Source organism: Callorhinus ursinus, unplaced genomic scaffold (genome assembly GCF_003265705.2).
Source record: "Callorhinus ursinus isolate GAN/ISIS: 27379988/994484 unplaced genomic scaffold, GSC_fseal_2.0 scaffold25, whole genome shotgun sequence".
In the NCBI taxonomy this organism is placed as follows: Eukaryota; Metazoa; Chordata; class Mammalia; order Carnivora; family Otariidae; genus Callorhinus; species Callorhinus ursinus.
Window position 1 is genome coordinate 23,355,981 of NW_027397087.1, and position 27,093 is coordinate 23,383,073.

General features: G+C 46.9%; 1 protein-coding gene across 2 annotated transcripts in view; it reads left to right on the plus strand.

Annotated features, from left to right (window-relative positions):
• MYZAP (myocardial zonula adherens protein) overlaps positions 1–27,093 on the plus strand; it is an 86,175-nt gene that overhangs the window by 31,638 nt on the left and 27,444 nt on the right. For both annotated transcript variants that reach the window (XM_025883829.2, XM_073877076.1), the window contains exons 5-10: positions 222–335; positions 3,337–3,489; positions 6,605–6,730; positions 7,785–7,913; positions 12,111–12,190; positions 13,673–13,778. In XM_025883829.2, the coding sequence (XP_025739614.1) occupies positions 222–335; positions 3,337–3,489; positions 6,605–6,730; positions 7,785–7,913; positions 12,111–12,190; positions 13,673–13,778 (708 nt within the window). The remainder of the gene's footprint in view (positions 1–221; positions 336–3,336; positions 3,490–6,604; positions 6,731–7,784; positions 7,914–12,110; positions 12,191–13,672; positions 13,779–27,093) is intronic.

Sequence of the window (27,093 nt, forward strand, 5' to 3'; positions counted from 1 at the left end):
AGGGGGGTGTTCTGGCTGCCGCATGCGTTGTGAGGACCAAGCGAGGCCCTGCGGGGGGACATGTGAAGGAAAAGTGTTCATGTTTTTCCCCTCTCTGGGTCATGCAGATGTTGACTTTGTAATCTTAAGCTCTACTTGAACTATCAGGAGAAGGTTCTAGCCTAACTGAAACTTGTTGCGGGTATATAGGGCTTTGTGTAACTACCTCATCCTCTGCCCAGGCTTCCCAGGCTCGGCAGGAATATCTCGAGAATCATGTCCAGGCACAGTCGTCGGCCCTGGACAGTTTTAATGCCACGAACTCAGCCTTAACGTCGGACTCCATCGGCCTGCAGGTACTCATCTGCTCACCGTTAGCCTGGGGGCCCTCTGTTGCGGGGGCAGGCACGTCTCACCAGGTGTGGGCCGTGTGCCTTTGTAGAAAAGCAAGTCACGGGATGTCTTCAGAACATTATGCATCGGGATCCTTCAGGCATGGCCCCAGTAAAGACCCCGCCACGACGTGAAGGAAATGAAAGGAAGTGCTTCCGAGCGGAGGCTCTCAACCTTTGAGTTGAATTTGTTTTTGCCTTTGTTAAAATGGGAGTTTAGATCCTGAGCTCCATGCTAGAGGCGGCCCTTTCTCCAGCAGATACCCAAGTGGGTCTTGCGAGTCAGTGCCTAGAACAGCACATCAGCCCCTGCTCCCTGTAGCCCCGGTTTCAGGAAGCCCCACCCAGGCACAAGACAGACAGACTTAATCACAGGCGGTCTGTAGTCCTGCGTGGCAAGGAGCTCCCAGAGGCTGTGAAGCACGTTTCCCTAACTTAGAAATTATTTCGCAAGAAAAGAAATCCTATGCATGCCGACAGGGAAGCAGAGAGACTCGGGGTCCTCCAGATGTGTGTTGTCAATCCACTTCTGCTTCCGATTGCTCTCGTGAGTAATCTGATTTGCTGGGAGCTCACCAGGCCAGTGCCACCCGCTGTCACCCTTCTGGCTGAGTCCTGCGTCTCCTATGCAAATTAACCTGGAAGTGTTCAGGACAGAGTGTTAACATTCACCAGAAACAGCTTCCTTGGCTTTAGTTTCCAGATATGCAAACAATCGTTTCTGCCTCTCCTCCAAGTTCATTTGGCTCTTATCTTTTTACCCTCCTCTTAAAGGTCCCACGGCTATTACTGTCCTTCCCAGTTCTACGCAAATGACTCGTCAGATAAACAGATTTTCATGTTGGGATCATCCCCTTCCCCACGAACCTAATGTTGTCCAGTAACAGCTCTTAGAGCAGCAGTGCCAACCACACAGAGTGGGCGCAGCAGTGGGCCCCGGTGGCTGGGAGGCCATTTCTGGTGCGGTCTCGGAGCCTCTCCCTTTTCCTGCTCCTTCTTAGTGCACGCCCAGTTTCCCCTGGCCTCCAGCCTGGCCCTGCTCTGGGTCTGGTTTAGTCAGTAGCCTTGGCTTTCCCTTCCTGCTGCCATCCAGAGGGGTTGGCCAGGCTCCCTTTCCTTCTCTCTGGAGCATCTTCTCACTCCTGGCTAACTGGGAGATGCTGCACCTCCCCTGAGCTCAGACCTGGTTGGTACGGGTACTGACTTTCTGGTTTTTCTTCCCCACCGTTACTTCCGATCTGCCATCCCACTGGCGCCCCAGGCCGTGAGGTCAGCTGTTAGAACAGGGTCAGTGGTGACCCAGGTACCCTGACTGGTTGCTAGTTATGGTCCAGCCTCTTGGCCCGGGGCAGACCGAGGAGCTTTATCATGAAAAGATTAAAAATTATTGTTAAAAAGAAGAAGAGGGAGAAAAAGAAAAGAAAGGCACCATATCACAGCCAGGAAATTCAAGTGAGTCTGAAGATAGTTGGTTTCTTAATTCTGCAAGGCCCTGAACTCTCCCATTGCCCAGATGGTCCCATTTTCATTATTATTGACCGTGAGACCAGACCCTTGGTTTGATTTCACAGAAAGTCAGAATGGGAAGGAACTGCTGATCTCCAGTCCCCTTGTTTTATGGATCAACAGGCTGAGGCCAGCAGAGAGAAATGACTGGAACAAGGTGTCTAGCTAAGTAGCAGAGCCAGGATTAGAACTCTGGTCTCTGGGTCCAGATGTAGGCTCATGAGCACAAGAGTTGTATCTGTAAAGCCAGCGGGCCTTGGAAAGAGGGTGGTAGGGCCAGGTGGTTTCTAAAGCCCCTTGCAGCTCAAATATTTTCTGATTCTGTGCTTCCAAATGGCTTCTGTATATTCTTTAATGTCAGTGTACCTCCATCAAAAGTCTTTTCTCCTGATTCAAGGAGGTTTAGGAATGAGAGGCTTTTTATCCAAAGGGGAGGCTAAGGACTTGAGGAAGCTTCAGGGACTGATCATCTACAAAGAGGAAAGGTGTTAAAAAATGGGTCCAACACCAGAGTTTCCATGTCTAACTTGAAAGTTGAACACAACTTGGGGAGGTGGTAGATGGTGCCCATAACCCAGTCCCCAGTGGTAAGAATTCGGGTTATGGAGGCCATTCTCTGTATGAGGAGTTGACCAAGTAGAACCCAAAGCATTAACTAACACCAGTATTAATGTAATCGTTCTTGCTCCAGTGTGTGGCCTGGAGCAGTAATCAACAGGCTTTTGACGCTTGTCAGGCACCTGTCCAGAGTCACCAAACTCTGCTCCCTGGTGCCCCTTCATCACCACCGTTCTCTAAGAGGGGAAGGAGACGCCCTTGCAGGCATTACCAGCACCTCAGCCGTGCTGTCCCGTGCTGACAGGCAGTCCACAAACACAGCAGTGACGGCCCCTTTAAGGAAGAAGGGCAAGACCTCCATTCTCCACAACACGTTTTGTTTTTCGATTTTGTTGTGGGAATTTGAAAGATACAGAAGACACAGGGAAGGAAACAGATATCCTCCATAATCCTCCCACATAGCGATAACCTATTATTTGGATTTTGGTGAAATTCATCCTAGTCTTTAAAGTTTCTCTGCATAAACACATTTGAATAAATGCTTATACATTTTCCTTCTCAAAATGGGATTTGTTCTAGCCTTACTATTTTCAAAACTCAATTTTTTTCTATGCGAAATGATGCATTATGAACACTTTTCCTTGGAAAGACTCCATTTTAGGGTGTTTCCGTCCATCCTAAGCAGCGGGCAGAGGCTTGCTGGGTGGGCAGAGGCTCGCTGACCTCTTGCCCACGGCTGGGGGGACCCTCAGTCCCTCAGACACCAGCGTCCCGGCTTGCAACTGCCGGGGCCTGACCTCTCTTTCAATGGTTAAGGACAAAGGGATGTCCCGGTGCATGACTCTGGCCATGTTTACTCACATTGCCGGATCTGGTTTTAATTTCTTTTCCATGTCCCTAGAAAACCCTGGTGGATGTTACTTTGGAAAATAGCAGCATTAAGGATCAAATGAGAGATCTGCAGCAGACCTACGAAGCATCCATGGGCCAGCTGCGGGAAAAGCAGAGGCAGCTGGAGGTAGCGCAAGTTGAAAACCAGCTGCTGAAGATGAAGGTAAAGTGGGGGAGCACTGATGTCCCCCTGACCCTTCTCTTCTTTCCTGTTTCTCCTCTCTCTTCCCATCTTCGGTAATTCCATCTCCTTTCCCACATTTTTGTGGCCAACTCCACAGGGCTGGGCTTGAGGGCACCGAGGGGGTTTCTGTGTTCGCTGCTGTCAGTCTAGATTGGGGTGCCCCGTGAACACCCCCAGTGGGCACTCCTGCCCCGGCGGCCTCAAGGGCCACTGAGACCGTTGTCAGGGCGCCGCTGTCACATACTGAGAGGGCCCTGGGGGTGCCCACAGGCCTGGGACTTCAGAAGCTTCACTATTTAGATTTTCTCTGACGTCTCAAGGTCTTTCTCTCTGGCGTGAGAAGAAAGAGCCTGAGAGCACGCAGGAAGAAGATCCGTGGGTGACCGAGGGCTCCAGGCAGTGTCCCTCTTGTCCACCAGGCTGTGCCTCTTCCTCAGTGGGCTTCTCCTGCCTTGGAGGTGTTAGAGCCCCTTCCGGACGTGAAGCCTGGATTGATCTCCTACCCCTGGTAGGAGCAGACCCCTGGGTGGCGCGTAGAAGGCACTCAGTAAATTACTTCCTGAATGAATTTGTTCGTACTTAAGTCTGTGGCTTTCCAATTGTGTTCAACACAGCAGTAGGCAATCCTAGGGGAGAGTACCTCCTAGGTATTGTATCCATATAATCTATTGCTCAAACCAGAATACATTTGGGAGTGAAAGTGGTGCTATTAAGAATTGATTTGCGGGGGGAGCGCCTGGGTGGCTCAGTCAGTTGGGCGCCTGACTCTTGGTTTCGGCTCAGGCCATTATCTCAGGGTCGTGGGATGGAGCCCTGCGTTGGGCTCCGTGCTCAGCGGGGAGTCTGCTGAGGATTCTCTCTCCCTCTCCCTCTGCCCTTCCCCCTGCTTGCACGCCCTCTCTCTCTCTCTCAAATAAATAATTTTTTTTTAATTGAGTTAGGGACACACACAGGGACATGTGGTCCTCCTTCGTGTGGGGCTGCCTCACACGGAGGGAGGGGTTGCCACATTTCACTGTGTTGTCACTGTGATTGTAACCCCATGGGTTTGGGCCCGCACAGTCTGCCTGGCCAAACACAAGCACCCTGACCAGATTGCTCAAGAGTAGATCAGCTCTTCTTTGCCTCACTTCAAACAGGGCAGCTCTTTTCTTTATTATTTCATATACTGTGTGTCTGAAGAAGAGTTAGCTTTGAAAAAAGGGGTGTGTTGCCGGACAAGCCAGAAAGTACCGCTGACTTTCTCTTCCCTCCTGAGCTGGGCCCGCACAGGAACCAGGAGTCCCTGGCTGAGTGTTCCCCAGACCAGGTGAGAATGTTTCTAGATGCAATATTTAGGAAGGCACAAATGTATGGAAAGGCTGGCTCCAGATTTCTTACATGAGCTGAACTTAAGTCTCCCGTAGGTACTGTTTGGCCAGTGTAATTAATGGGACTGCTTCAACTCCACGTGGGCAACTTGCCTTCAAAGGCCTCCCCACTTCTCTGACATAACAAAATTTTAAAATAATGTATGCATGTGGTGGGCCGGGGCGGGGGGGGAAGAGCCAAACTGTATGAAAGGTAATCTAGAAATATGCCCGCACCATTTTACATTCTCACCAGCAGGGTGAGGTTTCTGATTTCTCGACATCCTCACCGATGCTTGTTACTGCCTCATTGCTGATGGCCATCCCAGGAGGGTGAAGTGTATCTCGTTGTGGTTTTGTGTTCTCTGATAACAGACGATGTTGAGCATATTTCATGCGCTTCTAGGTCATTTGTATATCTCTTCAAAGAAGAAATTTATCAGAGCCTTCACCCATTTTAAAATTGGATATTTTATTATTGAATTGGAAAAACTGCTTATATATTCTGGATACAAGTTACCAGATACGTGATTCGCAGATCTTTTCTCCTACTTTCTGGGTTGTCTTTTCACTTTCTTGATGGACTCCCTTGAAGCACAGAAGTTTTAATATTAAATACCGATGAAGTCTTTCTGTTTATCTTTTGTCATGTGTGCTTTTGGTATCCTAAGAAACCACTGCCTCACCAAAGGTCATAAAGATTTACCTTATGTTTTCTTAGAGGAGTTTTATAGTTTTGGCTTTTACATTTAAGCCTTTGATCCATTTTGGCTTAATTTTTGGCTGTGGTGCATTAGGCGTCTAACAGTGTTCTTTTGCATGTGGCTGTCCATTTGTCCCAGCACTGTTTGTCAAAAATACCATTCTTTTCCCATTGAATAGTCTTGGTAGGTAATTTCTTGAAATTTATTTTTTTTTATAATGCATAAACGATTTACTTAATTCAGAGTCAAATCTACAAAACAATATATTCAGAAATAGAATATCTGTAATACCCCCTTTTGTCTCTTATTCCTTCCTTCAATAGGTAACCTTCGAATTTTTGAATTTTATTGCTTATCCTACTCTGACCCAACTCTAATGATGTAGTGATCTTTTTGTCAGCCTACAACAGAATACTCCAGAATTAAAAAAGCATCTCTTTTGAGGTTAATTCGGGTGTGGAAATCTCATCCAGAAAAAAAAAGTTTGCTAAAATTGGTAACATAAAAGATAATAGAATTTCAAGATCAAAAGACATTAGGCAGGAAAAGTCCTTAAAAAAGGGGGATAAAGAAGACAGTGAAGCATGGTCGCATTTTAGAGAGAATTCAAAATCTTTTTAGAGATGGGGGAGGGACAGAGGGAGAGGGAGAGAGAGAATCTGCAGCAGGCTCCACACCCAGCGCGGAGCCAGACTTGGGGCTGGATCTCACAACCTTGAGACCATGACCTGAGCCAAAACTGAGTCAGACCCTTAACTGACTGAGCCAGCCGGTGCCCTGAGAGAATTCAGTTTAAAAGTGGCAAAACTGGGGGGACAGGGCTGATGCTTAGGTACATTTTTGTCTTTTGAAAAATTCACTCACGTGGAGGGTCTTTGTGTAAAGTACCGCTTTGTCTCTTTCTACCCATCGGCTAAGCCCCACCTTCTTGCTGTTCCCCTCCCAAGAGTTCCTGCCGCTCTGTCTCCTGCGCACGCGGTGAGAGGTGCTGGTTCCCTGGAGCCGGCAAAAGCCGGAGCTCTGACACGAGCATCTTTGTAGGTGGAATCCTCCCAGGAAGCCAACGCCGAGGTGATGAGAGAGATGACCAAGAGGCTGTACAGCCAGTACGAAGAGAAGCTGCAGGAAGAGCGGCAGAACCACAGCGCTGAGAAGGAGGCTCTCCTGGTGTGTATGTCACAGCCGCCGATGACGTGACAGACAATACTCGCTCCATTATTGCTGGGAGGCTGAGGTAGCAGGGTTTCTGCTGGGAGGTGTCTGCGGGCTCTAACGTGGGTGAGGGTCAAGGTGTTTATTCATTGGCTCACTCACTCCCCCACTCCTCCCTCCCTCCCCCCCTCCCTCTATGCATCCCCCTCCTTGCTCAGAGGAGCCCCCAGTCTCTGCCTCTGACCACACCCCTTCTCTGGCTGGGCTCCCCATTTGCCAGTCTCCCGGCTGGTCCTAGGCTTGCGTACAACTGTGCCCTTTCTCCCTCCATTTGCTCCCCTTTCCCCGAAATGCCCTCCTTCCCTGCCCTTGCTCCTCCCTGAGCTCCTGCAAAGCCTTGAAAATGCCACCCTCCCCATGCATGAAGTCTCTGCCATCCGTGAGAAGTGTCCTCTGTGTTGGGAATCCCACACTCTGCGCTCTTCACTGTGGTGTTCTGTGGTCCCTGTTACTAGAGTTGGACTGTACACCTCACATCCTGGCTTCTCTAGGAGCGAGTGTGGGTTCCTTGAAGGCCAGGAGTCCGCGCCTGCCTTATCTTGTGTTCTTAAAGCTCTATAAATGCGCTGAATGGTTGACCGAGTTTTGGGGCTTTGCAGTATGGGAGAAGGGTCTAGGCATTCTGCATTCAGTTCCAGATATGGCCCAACTTCCCTTTATATTGTTGGCAAATACACTGACACACTGACACTGGGGTGTCCGAGAAAAGCCAGTCTGACACTTTGAGCATCCAGTCAAGGGAGAAATAACATTTGCAGGCTTGTTTTTTTTAAGACATAAGGAGTCGGGGGGAAAAAAGAACTGGGCCCATTAAAAAGCCACACAATGTTTATTTCCAGGTGAGAATCAGCATCATGGGAGTCCCTGATCTGAGTTCATTACACTCCTAAGCCCCAAGGGTGTGCTTTTAGAGAGACATCATGATTTAGCAAGGCCGGCGCTGTTTGGACCATAGTTAGCAGCCTCGCGACTCCAAGGCAGTGCTGAGAACAATGTGCTTCTTTTGCAGGAAGAAACCAAGAATTTTCTGAAAGCTATTGAAGAAGCCAATAAAAAGATGGAAGCGGCAGAGATCAGCCTCGAGGAGAAGGACCAGAGGATCGGAGAGCTGGACAGGCTGATTGAGCGCATGGAAAAGGTAACAGACACTGCTCTGGGCCCAGCGCCCACTTGCCCAGACTCCCGCCCCTCTGTGGTCCCGGCAGGCCTGTCTGAAGGTGTGAGGTGCCTTCAGCACCCCTCCTGCCCGTCCCTCCAATTTGTGATTGAAACAGGAAAGACAAAGCTATAAAATAAAGGGTGAGGAGGTCCGACAAAGTTCTCATCTTTCCTATGGTAACTATTTTGATACTTTAAAAAACATTCCGTATATAATTATTTACAAAAACTAGTATTTTCGCACCCTGCTTTGCTGGGGTCCCAAGCACGAACTTCCATTTACTCATCGAGTAACCAAGCCTTCTTTGAGTGTTCCATCCATACCCTGAGTGGGCATGCATCTGGAAGTTTGGCTTTTCTTGGACACCCCACATCTGCCAGCCAAGTGGAGGACACCCTGTTTCTGTGGGCGTGGGTGGGGATGGGGTGGGTGGGGGAAGGCAGGAGCTCAGCTGAGGTAATGAAGCCAGTTGAGAGCGAGGGAGGAAGCCGGACGTTAGGCAAAACATGGAAAACGGGATGAAGGGGTGGGAAAGAGGAAAGAGAAGAAGCAGGAAAGAAGAAAAAGGCAGGGTGACCTTTAGCAGGTGACAGCTGACTTCTGGGGGAGGGTAGTTTGGGGACAAGGCTGTGGCTGGTTTCTGGAGAATGGCTCTCAGCAGCATGTGGGTCTGCAGGGCAGTGGCCGCCTGCCAAGACTGTGACATCAGAGCCCCCGGTAACGCATGCTGAGCAACCCCCTTGTTGGTGATGAGCCAGGGAGAATGACAGTGTACGCAAGGTCAACACGGGGGCTTCCAGTGATTCTGAGAGAGGTCTGTCTCCTCACCTCTGGTGTCTGCAGCGAAGACCCCCCTACGGTCCCCTGATGAGGCAAGGTGTAACCAGGGTGGGGATGGCATGAAGCTTCGTACTCTGGAGCTTCGGGGCTTGTGGGGGCTCCCACTTTAGGCAATGTCTTTGTTTGGGAGGGACTTGAACAAAGTGAAGCGTCCATCAGTGTCACCTCTCCTCCTTGGGAAAACAGAATCCTATTTTTTATTGAAGAGAAGAGGGTAAAGCAGCATGCTTAAGACTAACATCAGGATTGGTTGGCAGTGGTAGTAAAGATTGGACAGTGATGGCATTTTCTAGAACTTAGGTGAGCTTTCTCCCATATTCCCTCTCCCTGGCAACAGCAGAAGATACTGGTCATGTGAATGCTCCCTATGGGTGACAGATTCTCCTGCCATATTCAGGCACAAAGTGAGCGGGCAGCCTGGTTTGGGTAGGAAGCCAACTTCCTGCCCATGAGGTGGCTAAAAATATGGGTTTTAGAATCAGATAGACCTAGGGTTTGAATCTTGCCCTCTTTCTAGTTGTGGGCAGTTACTTGACTCTTCCAAACTGAGTTTCCTCTTCTGTAACATGCTGATACTCATCATTCTTCTGCTTAAGGCGCTGTGAGCAGTAAACGAAAAAAGTCCACACACAGTGCCTAGCCCAGTGCCTGGCATATAGTCATGGCTCAAAAATGTGGGGCTCCGATTTTTATTTTGTTACAGACTTGTCTATGTCTCTGCCCCCAGAGTCAGCTTTTTTTTAGCTGGACTTTTTTTTTTTCTAGCTTATCTTCTTTGTACCCTTGAGATTCTGAAAATAGTATTTTTCCCCCACTCATTTCCCCATGGAGCCTGTGTGAGAGGCGATGGGCGGGAGGCCGGGGAGGGAGGAGGGCCAGCCTTCCCTGCCAGCACTTATGGGACACACGGTGTTCCCCAAGTCCCATTGGCTTTTTCTGTAGTGAATGAAAATGGATTGTCCTTTCTCTAAATCCCCTTTCCCATTTAGGCGAGAGATAGGCTTGCTTTATTTCGCTAGGATTAGGTAGTCCAGTTGACTGCTGCTTCTCCCTCAGAGATCCCCATTTCAGAGCAGAAGAGGTCAGATGCCTCTCCCACACCCCGTGAGCAGCGTTTCCCCAGGCATGAACGCTGGCAGCGTCCTAGCCTGCTTGTGCCTATTTTTGGATTTTCAAAACACCTTTTTTTTTTTTTTTCCTGATTAGTAGAAACCTTTTAAGGAGTGTGACCTCTCAGGGACCCTGCTGCAGGAGAGGTGATAGTCTGCTTGGGTGGTGGTTTCACGGGCATATACAAATGTAAGAAATCATCATGTAGTGTGCTTTTAGGATTTGTTGTACTTCAATTTAGAAAAAAAAAAATCGAACTTTTAAAGTGTGCCGGAAGTGAGGCCTTACCCTGCTCTATAACGGCTTTTTTTGGGCATCTGCCATGGGGGTGCTCGTTTCTGAAAGGTCCATCACTATTATTTCAGGGCTGTTGTAGACTTCCAGCCAGCAGCGAACCACGCTGTGTCTTTGCTGGAGAGATTTAAGAGCAAAAACAGATCCCCACTAAAAGTTGGTCTTCCTTGACGATGCTAAATCCATCAATGATAATGTATACTCTTCCTGCGAGGGCGGATTGTTGCCCCATCTCTTCAGTCTGTTCCTAGGGATACCACGGCTTGTAACTTCAGGAGTTATGGGAGTTAAAGTTTCAAAGATTTGCTTTTAATAATTTGGCAGTAAGAGTTTGTTGGGAGAATTTCTGAGAATGATGATGACGCACAGGAGTACTTAGGGCCTAATGTAAAATAATCTCCTGCCAATATAGTGAACAGGCTTTGATAAATTTCATTTGAAGGAAATCTACGACACCAACATCTGTAATGTATTTCTAGAGCAGTTTTGGTTATGATGGGTGCTACATTTTTTTTTTTTAAGATTTTATCTATTTATTTGACCAGCAAAGAGAGAACAAGCAGGAGGAGCAGCAGGGAGAGGGAGAAGCAGGCTTCCTGCTGAGCAGGGAGCCCAATGACGTGGGACTCGATCCCAGGACCCTGGGATCATGACCTGAGCCGAAGGCAGACGCTTAACCGACTGAGCCAGCCAGGCGTCCCTGGGTGCTACGCTTTTATTAACATTTTCCACTTTGTCTGAAGAAATAATAGTCCATATTCTTACATTACCTTTTTTGGATAGACTTTTAAGTTTGCATATATAAAGCAAAGGGTACATATCTTTATGTGCAGTTTGATATATGTGCTAGTTTCCTATGGCTGCTATAATAAATCACCACTGTTAGTGGCTTAAAACAACCCCAATTTATTATCTTATAGTCCTGGAGATCAGAAGTGCTAAAATCAAGGTGCTGGCAGTGCTGGGTGCCTTTTGGAAGCTCTAGAGGAGAGTCCATTTGCTCAGCGTTTCTAACTTCTAGAGGCTGCCTGCATTCCTTGACTCAGGATTCCAGCCGGCAGCTTCAAAGCCAGCAGTGTGGCCCTTTCCAGGCTCTGTCTCTCTCTGGCTCCAGCCCTTCTTCCTCCTGCCAGTAAGGGCCCAGCTGGATAATCCAGGGTCATTCCCCCCCCCCCCCCTTTTAGGACCCTTAACTTAATCCCCTCTGCAAAGTTCCTTTTTCTGGGTAAGGCAGCATGTTCACAGGTCTCAATGATGTGGACATCATTGTAGGCGGGGGGCACCCATTATTATCCTGTCACAATACATTTTTACAAGTGAACCTATCTGTGTAAACACCACCCAGGTTAGTACATAGGATATTACCCAAATTCCGGAGATGCAGAAAATAATCAAGAATTTTGCAGTATCACAGGCCACTGACTTAAGAGTATGGATTTTCATTTTTTAGAACTATAAATTCTCACAAGATATCTGAACCTAAGAGGATGGAATACTTGTTTATTTATTTATTAAAGACTCATTTATTAGAGTGTGCACAAGCAGGGGGAGGGGCCGAGGCAGAGAGTGAATCCTCAAGCAGACTCTGTGCTGAGCGCAGAGCCCTGACATGGGGTTCGATCTCATGACCCTGAGATCATGACCTGAGCCAAAACCAAGAGTTGGACACAACGGACTGAGCCACCCAGGCGCCCCATTAAAAAGAAACCTTGAATGGCTTTATCTGGGGTATTTGTCTCTAATTCATCAATACATCCATAAACGTACACCAGGAGATGTGGCATTTTTGAGCTTTGTTTGGACTCTGGTGGGTGGATGCGTAGACCCCACTGGGAGTTCTATAGACTTGACCCCACTAGTGCTGGAATTGCTAGATATACATTCTCTGTCCAGCGTGGGACCCACTGCTTCAAATATCGGTGTCTGTTTTAGGAACGTCATCAGCTGCAACTCCAGCTCCTGGACCATGAAACAGAAATGTCAGGGGAGATAATGGATTCTGACAAGGAAAGGTAAGACGAATGCCCTTCAGCTTGTAATGGACGTGGACGGCGGACATGCTGCGTTTTTGTGGGCTCACCAGGGCCTTGCAGTTTCCTTCATTTGGTCATCACTATTGCAGACTCCTACGTGTAAAAGTCTGCAGAGCTTCCACTACGGGCTGAGAGCTTCCGCTATGGGGCCAGTTTCTTTAGGAGCTCACAGCCACGTCTCGCAGCCCATGGCTGGTTGTTACTGCAGAGAGACACAGCACAGGCTGTCTCGGGTGCAAAAGTTCAGTCTATAAATGTTCTCCATAACCTTCAACTCCACAGGATGCACCTTGTTGATGAGAAGACTCATTAGCTGTGACTAATACTTCTGCAATGGGAACTGATTTTAAAATGTCTTTTTTTGTTTCCATACATTGTTTACTGAAACCTGGCCTTGTGCCCTGGCTGTGGGCATATAAAGCCCTGCATCGAAAATAATGGAGTAGTACGTGGTCTCCACTAGAAATCGGAAGGCAGAGAGGCCGTGCACGGCCCTCTGGTGAAGGAAAACAAGTTTGGGATGATTTGAGCAATTTGAGCCAATTGCTTAACCTTGCTGAGATTCCTTGCTTATCTGCAAATGGAGAATTCTTCTTAAAGGGGGAGGGGGTTACGGTGAGGAGGGCAGTGCCCGTCTCATTGGGTCACTAACTGTGAGGGAGCTGGGGGGCATGCTGCCTGCCACGTGGTTTGTGCTGAAAAATGTCTGTTTTCCTTCCTCTCTGCAACTTCAGACTTGGCGGTCTTCTGTAGACTTTAATGTAGCCTGGCAGAGAGGGGAGGGGTAAGCCGACCACCAGGCCCTCTGTCCACGGCTCCATTCCAGTGGCCCCAAAGCACTGAAGAGTGTCTGCTGGTTCCTTTGGTTTCACTGAACCAAGCAAAGTCAGAGGATAATTTGTGCTGTTTTAAGACAGAACTATGAAGCGTCTTAGGAAGCGGCCCCATCTGTTTTGATGCAGAGAAGTTCTTTCACTGTGTTTCCCAGTTTCCCAAAATAAATGGTGTGTAGGCAACTACAGTTCCAGACTTCCCAGGACTTGGCCCCTTGATTTCAGATACCGTGTTGTACTAGACTCCTCTCCTTCTCCTTTTTCCAGTTCAAGGCATTTGACTTGTATAATGTATAGTGTATAATATTGTATTAACTCCAGAACAGAGAGCCCCCCATTCTGTAAGTGGTGCCCCCAAAATTCTGTTTCAGGCCCTGGAAAGTAGTGTTGCTGTCCTTACACAAGGTAAACCTTGCAAGTGGGAGCTCGAGTAGGAGTCCCGTGTTCCTCCTGTGGTGGGGTAGTCGACCACCCGGAGTGAATTCCCCCGGAGACTCATGGAGCAGGAAGAATGTGTGGTGGAGCTGCCTTTCGTGTTCTGGGCGATGGTCCCATCAGCCGGGACTCCCAGCGCTGGTGGTGCTGCTCTGGTTGAGGACCCCATGGCTCGCTCTGCTCTTTGTGTTAGGTATCAGCAGCTGGAGGAGGCGTCTGCCAGCCTCCGGGAACGGATCCGGCACCTGGACGACATGGTGCATTGCCAGCAGAAGAAAGTCAAGCAGATGGTTGAGGAGGTAAGCCCCTGGGAAGGGTCACGGGCCAGGATGGCTGCCTGTCATGGGGACACGTCAGCCCGAGAGCCAGCTCTGACTCTCAGCTCAGTTTTCCCTGGCTCATGAGCGAACGTACTCAGGCCACTGTCTTTATGGCCCAGAGGGAAATTTCCTCATATGCCCCCCCCCCCCCGCCCCGTCAGGGACTGGTGATTATCCTTCTAATCAGATCAAAGGGTTACAGTTAAGAAGGCTGGGAAGCCGAGTTCATTAGCTCATGGCTTTCAGAGGGCAGCGACTCCCCAAGGGGGTGCCTACAGCTCAGGGGACCCGCGGGTGTGACAAGGAAAGTTTCCTTTAGCTCAGGTCTCTGTACTTGCTTGCACCTGGCTGTCTCTCTCCCAGGGGCCACTCCATCCTTTCTTCCTCGGTGGACAGGTGTCTCTTTTTCCCCTGCTCCCTGTCTGTGCCCCCCTCCTCTCCCCTCTTCCCTCATTCTCTTCTCCATTCTTTCTCTCTCCATCTGTCTGTGGGATGTCAGACCAAGTTGTATGTTTACTCTATGCTGGACATAGCTTACTTCTCTGTTTTTCTAAACGGAAACAGGTAAGTTGAACATTTATATTTCTGCCAGAGAAAAAAGAAATCTTTTAACTGTGTTACTCTAATCTGTCTCTCTTTCTCGTGGAGATCGGTAGAAGAAAGCCCAAGCTGTGGTATAGCAAATCACATGTTACTGTATCTTTCTCGCTATTAATAAACCGGGTAGAAAAAAAGGAACAGTTAGTCCTAACAGGGTTATAAATTCCCGACGGTCTAATTCTCTATCTCGCATCGAAAGGGCTTTAATTTAATTAAACATTTGGTTGGCAGTGGAAAAACTGAGAAAAAAACATTTTCCTTATATTAAGCACTACACTGAGAAGTTACCTCTTAATGAATTATTGAAATTAAAAGCATGTCTACTAATAAATCACACACGTAACAGTCAAAGGGAAGATTAAAAGTATGTTTATGAATCTCTAAAATGTTGGCGATACTAGTGGAGTGAGGTTAAGGTCAGGGGATTGTGAGGTTGGGGAGGGATACTTTTTTTTCTCTTGTCGGATAAACATATATATTAGGTGAAATCTATTGCCTAAACAAGAATTGCAGTCATAGTGTGTCGACTCCTGTGAGTCTTATGTTGGCTCATCTGCGAGTGTCATGGAGCAGAATAGAAGAACGAGGAGCCCCTCTGCACTCTGACTGCACACCCAGGCAGGCGTGACCATGATGGGTAGATCCTGCCCAGGTGTCAACACTAGCTAGGTGTCAGGAGCACGTTTCCCCAGGAAAAGCATTGCTTCATCATACTTAAGTTAGCATCTCGGGGAACTATGGCTGTCAGATCATAGCTTTTCTGCTTCTGAATTTCACACACAAGAAGTCTAGGGCAAGGGTGTCCCTGTTTGCCCATGAGGCTCTTTGACTGTGGAGCCCTGCATTTCTCCCAACTCGCCACAAGGAGGTGGTGTGCACCGTTCTTAGATTTTACCTTAGCGAACCAGGGAACAAAAGCCTCCTACCGGTGGGCTTCTGTTTCGGTTATTATCTGTCAGGGTTTAAGATTGGGACCCCGATCAGAGATCCTTCTCCAAAAGACACTTTCAAGTGGTTTAGGATTCTTCTGTTTTCTAACTTGTGGAATATAATGGACATACCAATTTGAAGGGAGCAGGGGAAAATCGATATATGAAAATAGGGAAGCGTATAAAGATCACTGTCCATGGGCCTTGCTTTTCTACCTGTGATTTAATATCTCCCAAATAAGTTTCTCTAAGTCCGGACGATGTGGTCTAGAAGACACAGGCATCAGAATGAAATCGCAGGCTGAAATTTAGGACGGCATCATCAGAGTGAGCACTACCTCGGGGCCAGCTGGGTTTCAACGGTGCCTGGGCACTGGAAAGAAGAGAGACTTTATTCTAAATTTAAGCCACTACCTAAATCAGGTAGTAAGAATTAGTGTGTTTGCCCTGCACATCATGTTAACTTCCACCACAAAAGGATGCTTTAAAATCTCAATTGCTGCAGCCCTTGATGTGAATAAATTTTTTTTTTAAAGTTAGAAACATGGAAAAGGGACATCAACAGATGAGCACATTTAGTGGAGCAGAGCCAGGTTGGAAAGGAGTTGAGAGCCCTAGTGATTCAGGGAGTGGCTGAAGGACTTGGGGGAGAGATGGCCAAGGAGAGGCCTGAGAGCTGAATTCACATCTCAGAATGTGTTCTTGTTTAGTATTACAATTGCAAGGCCAGGCCAGAAGCCCTGGGTGGAACTTGCAAAGAGGCAAATTTCAGCTTTTCGTTTCACATAAAGAAAACATTTCTAGGGTCGCCTGGGTGGCTCAGTCATTAAGCGTCTGCCTTCGGCTCAGGTCATGATCTGGGATCGAGCCCTGCATCAGGCTCCCTGCTCAGCAGAAAGCCTGCTTCTCCCTCTCCCACTCCCTCTGCTTGTGTTCCCTCTCTCACTGTGTCTCTCTCTGTCAAATAAATAAATAAAATCTTAAAAAAAAAAGCATTTCTAAAATTGGCTGCCCTGGGAAGGTATTTAGCCCTTCCTTATGGGTGCATTCCTTATGATCCAGGGCTTGAGCTAGAAGCTCTTTCTATAAAGAACGCTTTATTGTTTACGAGGCCATGCGATCTCAGCATTATCATTACTTCGCATAAGCTGTACGATTAGCAAATTCATAACCTCTGCCTTTAGTAATTTATTTTTATCTGTGAACTCCAGTTATCCAGATATGGAGACAAACTTGACCTAGAAACAGAGGCAAACTTTATGTGCAGCAGATGTTAGGGACAGTTTTGCTTCACTCACATGAAGCCTGAAAGCTTGTCCGTGTGCTGGCTTCACCTTTCCCGAGGGTGGGGATCCAGTCTGCACCCACTTCTGGCGTCATTTTAGCCATAATGTCTATGAAGAAACTTAGTTTACTGAAACAGTGGGCTGCTTTTTTCACCTCAAAATTGAAAATGGTGTTCTGAGGTTCTTGGAATCCTTAAGTGTTAAGCCATGTATTTCCTTCACCTTTAGTAAGATAATAATTTCTTAATAACAATAACAACAACAATAATATAATGACTGAGGACCAACCGGCCTCGGTTTTGCAGTCTTTGGCTGGATAGACTGATTTTCACTGTGTGGGATGGCACGCATCAGTAAGGCCCTTGTGTGTGCAGGATGGGCGGGATAGGCCCTTTTGAATGAAGGACTGGTATATGTCTTATGGGGTCAAGCTCGATGCACAGTGTCTTGTGTGAGGTGTGGGACCAGATACCCACACCCAGCTAGATCTTTCTAGCAAATTACATCTCCTTTTGCGGTGGATGTCAGGGATTGGTTACCTCCCTCCCATCACTAATTCTAACTGGTTGTGGCTCTGACAAAAAAAATAAAAATAAAAACGAAATGAGCCCATATATGACCCTTTTAGACTTTTAAGGGTTTGCCAGAAAATATAGAGGGACTGAAAATAGCCCTTGTGGGTAAATTCACTGGTCTGTGGGTTCACCAGGTATGCACCAGCACGTTCTCTGTGCCTGAGCAGGTGTGGGCCAGCCCTCCTGGATCTTACCATCTGGGGTGACCTGCCTTCCAGAGTCATTCTTGCGCATGGGCTTCTTTCTTCTTTTGAAAAATCTTGTTGGGATCGGGAGTTCTTGTCTTGAGTCCGGCTGCATTCTTCAGCTTGCCCTTTGCGGAACCGGAGAGGGGGGAGGAGCCAAAGGCTGGGCGGAGCCTGACGCCGGAGCGGAGCCCCCTGGACGCCCGTTCACTCCTCTTCACCTGCTCTCACCCCGGCCTGTCCCCTGCCAGCCAAAGCAGCTTTCCTGCCAAGGGGGGGAATTACCTGGAGGAAAAAACAAATTCTTATTTGCCCTCGAAAAGCGGGAGAATCTTACATTTTTGCCAACCAATAGGCAGTGCTGTTATTCAGCTGACTACGTAGTAATTTCATAGGGAGCTCCTTGACCTTCTCCCTCTTCAACCGTAGGAATCCTTTTGGTTTGCCATCTCCCTCTTGCCTCGCATTGTGGTCTCGGTGGGCTAAGTGATTCTTCCGGCAGGATGTGACTCGCCGCGTGTCCTTTCAGTGGCAGAAGATACTGTTCTGGCTTTAGACTTTTCTTTTGCAGGAAGCCGTTCCATTCCCGCTTGTACCCCTCTGTGATTTAGATGTTTAATGAGTGCAAGGGTGGAAGGAATTGATTTTCGGATTAGTGCTTCTCCGCCCAGGCTGCATGGCAGAATCACTTGGGAAGCTCTAAAACATGCCAGACCTGGCAGATGGCAGTGGGAGGGAGGCGCTGGGCAGGGCAGCAGTTTCGTTTTGTTTTGTTTTGTTTTTAAGCTGCACAAGATTCCAGGATGCAGCCAGGATGGAGAACCATGCTCTGAAGTTCTAGCTGGCTTGGGTCTCTATGCAGGGTTTCCATGTGTTCATTATGTTCAGCCAGCCTCCCTCACAAGCTGCTGTCCCTGAGGTGGGAACTTGGACTGGAGTGAGAACGGCTCCAGGGAAGAGAACCAGGGGGACCACTGAGCAAGGACCATGAGCACGGACGCGGGAGAGCTGGTCCCAACATGTGACCGTCTAGTCTTGTCAGGGGATCTCGCATTTCTTGCCAGCCCCATTGGGAGAGGATGCTTTGACAGCTCACTCTTAATGCCATACTGGCCTGGTGGTATCCAGATAAAAAAACTTCCCAGATGCTCCCCAGATGCATCTAGAGAGAAGATGTCACCAAGGTGGTAGATGAGGCACACTTATTAAATAGATACTAGACTTAATGGGACAGGATCCAGTCCGCCTGCTGTCCTTGGAAGCTGAGAACCTGCCACTAATGAAGAGACCAGCAGTGGTTCTCGTGGATCTCCTTCCCTCTGTTGCTTGTGGGTGCGGGTGTCTGGCCTCGCCCTGGTTTAAATTCCTTCTGTCTACCCACAAGACCTTACACCTGGTCCCACTGTACCTCTTTAGAAAGAGACTGCAGGACCTTGTTGAAATAATTGTATGCAGAGTGGCCGCTTCTCGAGTGCAAAACAAAGCAGGACAGTTTTGCAATTCCTAAGAAATGAATTTGGAAGTATTATCATCCCTTGGTTTTGTTTTGTTTTGTTTTGAGAGCAGTTGTCATAATGCAACAGTTTTTTCGGGGGAAACAACCTGGATTGGAGAGAACAGATGAGGTGTAACTCTTTGTAGAGTTGAGGTTTGGGTTTCTGGTTTCTGGCTCTTCTTGAGCCAGTGCTCAAAGCAGGGCTTCCCTTCTCTTTTCTCAAGTCCCTAGAACTTATCCCTTCAGCCCTGAATTCGCAGGCACTCCGCTGCAGTTAGAGACCTAGGAGAAGTGCAGTTAGAGACTTCGACAGGTACACAATGAGAGGTGGCAGAGACAATGGACATAAGCAAGGACTTGAGAATCAGACCTGCGTTTACTTGCTGCGGAAACTTCAAAAAGTTAGTTTTCTTGTTTGTAAGATGGGGTTAATAACAGTATCTATCCAAGAGGATTTTTTTGGTAAGAGTTAAATGAGAGGATGTACATAAAATACTTCTATTCATCGGAACATAGGAAATACCCAATAAACACTAGCTGCTATTATTATTATTATGGGTAGATGGGTTCCTGCTGTGTATACCCAAAGTCAAGGTAAATGAATCAAAAGCAAAAGTAGCTGAGTTGCTTTCTTGACAGATACACAGAGCTGCCCTTCTCTCCTGCGGGAGTCTTATGAGCCAGACGGCATCTTTGGGTACGCCTCTCTCTTCTCGTCTATGCTCCGTGCTGTGTTCCATCTCAGCCACCAGTCCTTTGAGTAGAATTCTTATTTACACAAAAGACAAAACCTTTTTACATTTTCTCCATCCCAAGAATCTTCCATTTTTTTTTAAAGATTTTATTTATTTATTCATGAGAGACAGAGGAGGAGAGAGAGAGAGAGGGAGAAGCAGAGGGAGAAGCAGGCTCCCAAGGAGCAGGGAGCCCGATGCGGGACTCGATCCCAGGACCCTGGGATCATGACCTGAGCCGAAGGCAGACGCTTAACCATCTGAGCCACCCAGGCGCCCAAGAATCTTCCATTTTAAATGGATCAGGTGTTTGTTAGCACTCAAGTCATTTTAAAACTACCGTGTGGTGTGCTGAAAGGTACACAAAAGTACATTTCTGCCAGATGCCCTGTGTTTAGGTGACTGAGAGTCCCTTCCGTCACTGATAATTTAGCCAACTGGGGGTAGGGGAACAGAGCCATAGCACTGAGCCCACAGCCCTAATCCACTCAATTCACCTGTTTCCAGATCATGTCACACGAGCTCTTCTCCAGATTTAGCCTCCGGTTCTTTGGAAGATGATAAAATGGTAGCCTGGGTTGGAAGCAATTGCTTTTATTGTTCGTGATTAGAAGAATACTTGTTCGTGATTAGAAGCAGTACTCTGCTGGGAAGAGGGGGCATGTCCCTCTGTGATGAGCCAATGAACAAAACAGGAAGGACATGGTGTGGAAAGGAGAATTTGACTACGTAGGGCTCTCATTTGTGAAAATACACACTGTCACCTTGCCTTGTCCAGCCTCACGCTGCAGTCAAGAGAACTCAAAAGGATATTTTTAGAAACTTGGGTTCCTAGACATCGAACAGAGAGCTGCGATGAAAAATAATACTAAAAAATAATTCAGGAAAGCAGGTGGAGGCTGGTTCTAAGATCTTGGAAAAGGAAGCCACACTTCCGGAAAAGCTGCCAAGGACACCTGCTAAGGCTGGGACGTGGGCTTGAAGAACTCGAGTGCTCCGGGAAGGAAGCGCCCCCACCAGATCACACCCCACACACCCGCTTCCACCCACCATAATGTGGAAGCCATCAAGTGTCTGTGTAGTTTGGTTATATTTGCATGTGGGAGGTGGCCCTGAGGATGTCCTCTCGGAATGGAGATCAAAAGCACTAGTCAACGTAGCATTCTCTTTGTTGAAGCAGGGTTTGGTTTGCTTTTTATTTCCATGGGCATTCTGCCCGAATTGGCAGTTCAGCTAACTTCATGGAAAGGAGAAGTCTGTCTGAAGAAAAGAGAAATATATTTGATCGAAATATATTGAAGTGAAATACACTCCATGCCTGCTTTGTTTTTGTAGAGATCTTCTTGAGACAAGCCACAGGGGCTGGTAGGTCACCCAAACTTAACAGTGTTACTGAAGACTAGTAGTGGTAGTAGCCCCAGTAGCAGTAATAATCAGTGGGTTGGTTAGCCTAATAAACTAGTAGACTGGGCTGATGGAGTGGCTGCATTAAGGGGCAGGGTGTCACTTAGGTGTTGGGTGGTTCTCCAGTGCCACTTCTCCATGGCAGAGTGGGCGGGTAAATGGTTGCCTGTCAGTATTTGTCTCTGGTCTTTCATTCAGATGCTTCTACCCCACGTTAGCAAGTAGGCAGTAGACGGCGAAGGAAGCCTTGGATTCTTAAGGCTTTGTTTTGTCCCTTGGTCTCTCACATCCCCACCCAAAGGAGGCGTTACTCAGAAGTTTGAGGCAGAATTTATATACGGTAAATAAAAATGTTACGGTTTCAAATTCTCATGTTCAACATATTATTCACTTCTTTATTTTAAAATCTTAGATACCTTACCTAAAATGAGAGGTTTTTAGAGGGGATCAGAAAGCTCACTGTGTGTGCGAACCTTTTTTTCCCCCTATATGTTATGGAAATATTATTTTATGATACCTGCTGATAAATATATTCAGGATACAAACTGTCCTTTTAAGGGAGCGGGTCTTTTCTTTGTAAATGACACTGAATTCACTTTCTTCTTTGTTGAGGTTTGTAATTGGCTGTAAAATATTTCTCAGAGACCTGTGTGCCCACGTTCTACCCACAGAGTTTGTGAGACTGCACTCATGTTCCAAGTAACTATCAGCTACCGAATGTTTCTCATGCTTCTCGGCCATGCGTCTAGACCCAACATAAGAGGATGTTCATCCTCTTATGGGGCATATGATTAGCACAATTTTTTTTTGGCCCAGGAAACTGAAGCTTAGGGTCTTAAATAAGTAGCTGGGAGTCTCTCAGCTAAATGATGATGGTGCTGGGGCCACAAGATCTTTGGCTCCAAAGCCAGTGTTCATTCTTTGCTTATTTTTGTGTATTTTTTAATTGGAAAAAAATTTTTATTATGGAAGATTATAGAGAATGGTAAAAACAAAGATCCTGGTACTCTCCTCTAGAAGTGACAAAATGTTAACATTTTGGCATATTTCAGATTTTTTCCAAGTAAAAGAAAACAGTAGCAAGAAGAGGTTCTTTCTATTCCTCTGATCTTTTTTCTTCTTCCCCACTCTCTCCCTCTTCAGAAGCCATTTGGTCTCCATCCAGGCCATATTTTGATGCTTTTACTGCATACATATGTATCTATTATCAGTATTTAGCCTAATGTATGTGTTTAAAATGTATGTCCATCTTTATTTATAACATATAAGTAAGTAGATTTTATTGTATATAGTATTCAACTTACTCTTTTCCCCAATTGTTTTTGTTTTTGATGTTGCTACTTATAGAGCTACATTATTTATTTTAATGGATCTCTAATATTTCATTGTATTAATGTATCATCATGTGTCCTATTGATATTTAGCTTGTTTCCAAATTTGTATTCTTTTGCAAACAATGCCAAACAGTCTCTTTGCTTCTGTAGTTAGGGAACGTGGCTGGAGGAGGAGCTGCTGGGGCCTTGGGTTGCACAGTCTCCCCTTTGTTAGATACTGCCCAGTTGGTCTCCGGGGGGCACGCCCCCTTCCACCCACCAGGAGGGTGGGTTTCCCCACATCCTCACAACCCCTTGGCACCGCTGGACTATAATTTTAGCCAGTTGTGAAATAGTAGCTCTTTGTTTTGATTGTGATTTGCTCCAGCCCAATTACTGCTCATCCCTACGGGTGCCGCTGAGCATCTTTTCATCAGTGTGTTGACCATGCAGGCTTCCACCTTCGAGAATTGGCCGTTCTTCTCTTTTATTCACTTTCCCGTGTGGCTCTCACTTCTTCTGCTGACTTGTCAGAACTCTGTGTACTACCGATACTGATCATTTGTCACAAAGTGTTTGGATGCTGTTATCTTCTCCCAGCCACCATGTTTGTTTCTTTGTTTATGGTATCTTGTATAATGCACGCACGTTTTACATTTTGGTATAAACTTGTCAATCCTTTGGTGCTGTGTTGTGTGTCTTGTTTGTTTGCCAGCAGGATATTTTTGTGATAGTTTCAGAGTTTTGTTTTTTATCTTTATGGCTCTAGTTACAACCCCCACCACACTCATACCCTTTATCTTCTCTCTTTTTCTCCATAGCACTTACATCCTAGTATATTCTACACTTCTCTGTTTCGCTTACTTATTTGTTATCTGTTTGCCCCCACCAGAATGTAAGCTCCACGAGGGCAGTGGCTTTTCTGTTTTGCTCTTGGCTATGCTCCTAACAGCTGGAACAGTCACTGGCATATAGTAGGTGCTCAATAAATATTTGCTGAACAAATAAAGAATAATCCATGTGGAATTTATTTTTGTGTTTATAGTGTGAACAGGGCTGCATTTTTCATTTTGTGTTTTTTTTTTCTCATGAAAAGCTTGTTTCTCTAACAGCTTTTACCGAATATTCCATCCTTGCCCCACTGAGTTTTGCATGGCCCCTTTATCAAGCTGGAGTCACTTCCCTTGTGCTGCTGTCTGAAATACTCCTGTTCTCCTGCCCTGATGGGTCTGTCAAAACACATTTAAGAAGCACCTTTCATGAACCAAATGCAAAAATGGACATGAGTTCTTGGCCTCAAAGGACTTTCTGGTTGATACTAAAACTTGTTAGAACTCAAGGCAAACTACGACAAGTATCAAGCAGGGGTATGAACTGCGTGCTGGGGACAGAGAAGCTGGTGGAGACAGGAGTGATTAAGTTCATAGGCTTTGAGTCAATTGAATCTGGCTTTGCATCTGCTCCTCCCTTGACTAGGCTTTATATCTTGAGCAAGTTACTTGTTCTCCAACATTCAGTTTCCGTATCAAACAAATGAGGATGATCATAATCGTACCTGCTTCAGAGGCTGTTGTAAGTCTTGACTGATGTAACACAGGCTAGGGGCTTGGCGCAGAGTCCCTAAGCGTTCACTAATGCTGGTGTGGGTGCAGAGGCCTTGGGGAGGAGGTGATATTTGACCACATCTTGCAGGTTGGGTTGGATTTTTCTAGGCAGGGATTGAATGGGTGGAAAAGGACATGCCAGACAAAATATAGAATAACAACAACAAGCCAAGAGAAACCAAAGACATGGAGACCAGAAAGTATAGGGTGAGTTCAGAGAGCTACCAGTCTAATTAGACTGGATTGGAGTGGGGAGGGATAATTGAGAGCCTGGAAATGAGATGGAAACCAGTCGTGGGTTCGCACCCCCTCAGCACCAAGCTGAGAAAATGTCCGGTGTTACCCTGCTCCAGATTCCTCAGTGGGGCCCTTTGCCTGGTCAGATCTGACCCCAGAGTGACGCCTCTGGCAGGAGGGAGCTGGTCGAATAGGAGGGGAGAGAAGCCAGAAGGGCAGCTTGGAGGCTCCCAGGAGAAGCCTGGCCAGTGCGGGTGAGGGGCCACACTCCAGGACACTTGAACTTAGGAACATTTTAAAAACCACCACTGTTTAGGCAGCAGCTCTGTTCCACGTGTGGAGCTCGGGCTGAGATGCCTCATCTTAGGTTTGTCTGAAACCATTCTCTTCCTGGACGTTCCTGTTCAGCAGAGGGTCTTTTGTCCCTGATAATGCAGGTGTCAAGGAAAGCATGGGGCTAGGGACACGTCGAGTGCCCTCTTCCCCACTTCTCCCTTGCACTTTCCTCCTCTAAAGTCAGAGGGAAAAAGAACAGCCTCAAGACTTCGGGCTGCCGCAGATGCTCTGTAAAGGAAGATCCCAGCCAGCATTCCTCCCAGCCTTGCCTAATTCCTGGCCCCATTGCAGTGATAGGCCGTCACCACAGGGAGGGTGGAAGCACACCTCTGAACATCAGTGTGGCGAGAGAAAGAGCCGGGGCCTCAACATCAGGGAGACGTAGGTTTAGATCTCAGCCCTGCCGGTATCCAGCTCTCGGGTGACCAGCTCTCCTGGTTTGCCTGTGACGGAGAAAGCTCCCAGCACATGAGATCTCAGTGCTAAAGCCTGGGCAGCCCTGGGCAAGCTGGGATGAGCCGGTCACCCTCTTCAGCCCCCAGGTCTGACCCCTTCCTTCCCTCACCCCATCGGCAGTCAGCAGGTGCATCCTACCTCCGGGGGTACAAACCATTTCTGTGCCTCTCCCTTTATCACACTTCCTTGGGTGTTTCTCTGCTTACTGCCTGCCTTCCTCAGTGGGCCGTGTGGTCCGTGAAGGTGGAGATCAGGTCTTCCTGGCTGCCTGCTCTGCGCCCAGCGCCTAACACTGGGCCTGACACAGAGGTGATCCTAGGTGATCACTGAGGGAATGACGGATGCTGAAACTCTAGGAAGCTCGGTTTCCTCCTCTGTGGGGATGACCGCTCCTAGGTTGTTTCTAAGGATAATGAGCAAACCCAGCAACAGCCCTGTCCCCAGGATACCCATCTATCTTCCTTCCCAGTGGTACGTTATTCCCCCTCAGACTGGAAAGCCAGTTTATTCATCCTTCCCTAATGTTTATAGGCCCCGTCATGTTAGGCACCGGGGAGAAGCAGGCGCTGTTTCTCTCCTTAAAGAGAAGTTGGGTTATCTTTAATATAAGACAGAAATCAAACCAAATTATATTATTTTACCTCAGAAGCCAGTTTCAACTGATCCTTTTGAATGGTATCATTCTATTATTATATATTACTTCAAACTTAATAGAAAAAAATTGATTAAAATATGTGCCCTGTTCATATCTAGCCTGGCGGAATGCCACAAGACACATTAATTGGAAATGAATTTCTACAAACCCAATCAAGCATCATGAAGATGAAAAATGTACCTTTTTCCCTCCGTTCCTTCATTGATTTTTCATTTTCCCCACTCAGAGCTTCATTTAGCAATTTTTCAGTTTCGTTTTGTTGTGGCCTTAATTCATTCCCTTTACTTCCCCCAGAATGAGATAATGTACCATTTTCCTTGTCCTTTTTAAACTGTTCTTTTATGTTGCATTAGTGCAGGGCAGATTCTGATCTTGTCATATTTCCCTGTGCTTTATTATTTTTTAGGAAAAGAGGGTAACTTTATTATTTTTTAAATTCTTACTGCGGTGGTCTTTATCAAGGAGAATGCACTTTAAAAATACAGTAACTATGAAATTACAGTGTTACAAGACTTCTGAGATAGAATTAAGAGTGGCTGTCACAAACATGAAAAACCTTTTCAGAGGAAGAGTGGAGAGTATCCATTATTCTCATTTCTCGTGGTGGGGTATGTGAAGATCGAGCATGATGCTGATTTTGTTAAGGGAAATGAGGACAATTATTTTCTAGATCACAGAGGGGAACAAGAGTTTGGGTGGCAAAAGCCCTTTTAGGACAAGAGGAGGCAAAAGGAGAAGGTGACTACATGCCTGAGTTCTAGAAGGTTCTTGGCTGTCCTGTTCCATGCCTGCTCTGGTCATTTCACAGATTCACTGGTCCTCTATGGGGATTGAAAACAGTAATGGGAATCTTCAGTTTTTCCTGTGAGCTTTTCAGATACTCTAACAGCATAAATTTCCCCTGAGAAGTCAACAAGGAATAATAAAGTATCCTTTTGCTTTACTTTTACCTAGAATTCATAACTCTGGTCATCTCATTTTTGATTAGTTTTTTTTTTTAAAGATTTTATTTATTTACTTGAGAGAGAGAGAATGAGAGAGAGAGAGCACGAGAGGGAAGAGGGTCAGGGGGAGAAGCAGACTCCCTGCTGAGCAGGGAGCCCGATGCGGGACTCGATCCCGGGACTCCAGGACCATGACCTGAGCCGAAGGCAGTCGCTTAACCAACTGAGCCACCCAGGCGCCCTGATTAGAAGTTTTAGTTGGCAGTTATTCATCTTTGATACATTTTTCAGTGGGAAAATGAATTCATAAACGCGGTTTAAAGCAGAAAGCCTTTTGAAATGAGCGTCTGTGGGCAAGAGTAGCAGATCAGAAGTGTCGGTGATAGAGGTTGGGAGCTTTATTTATTAACGTGTGGTCAAGTTTCACCAAACACACACACACACACACACACACACACACACAGCCCTCATACCCTGATTCTGAATAAATGTGCCTGTGGGCCTTAATTGGTTATTCCTAAACTTTGAATGAAAACAAAAT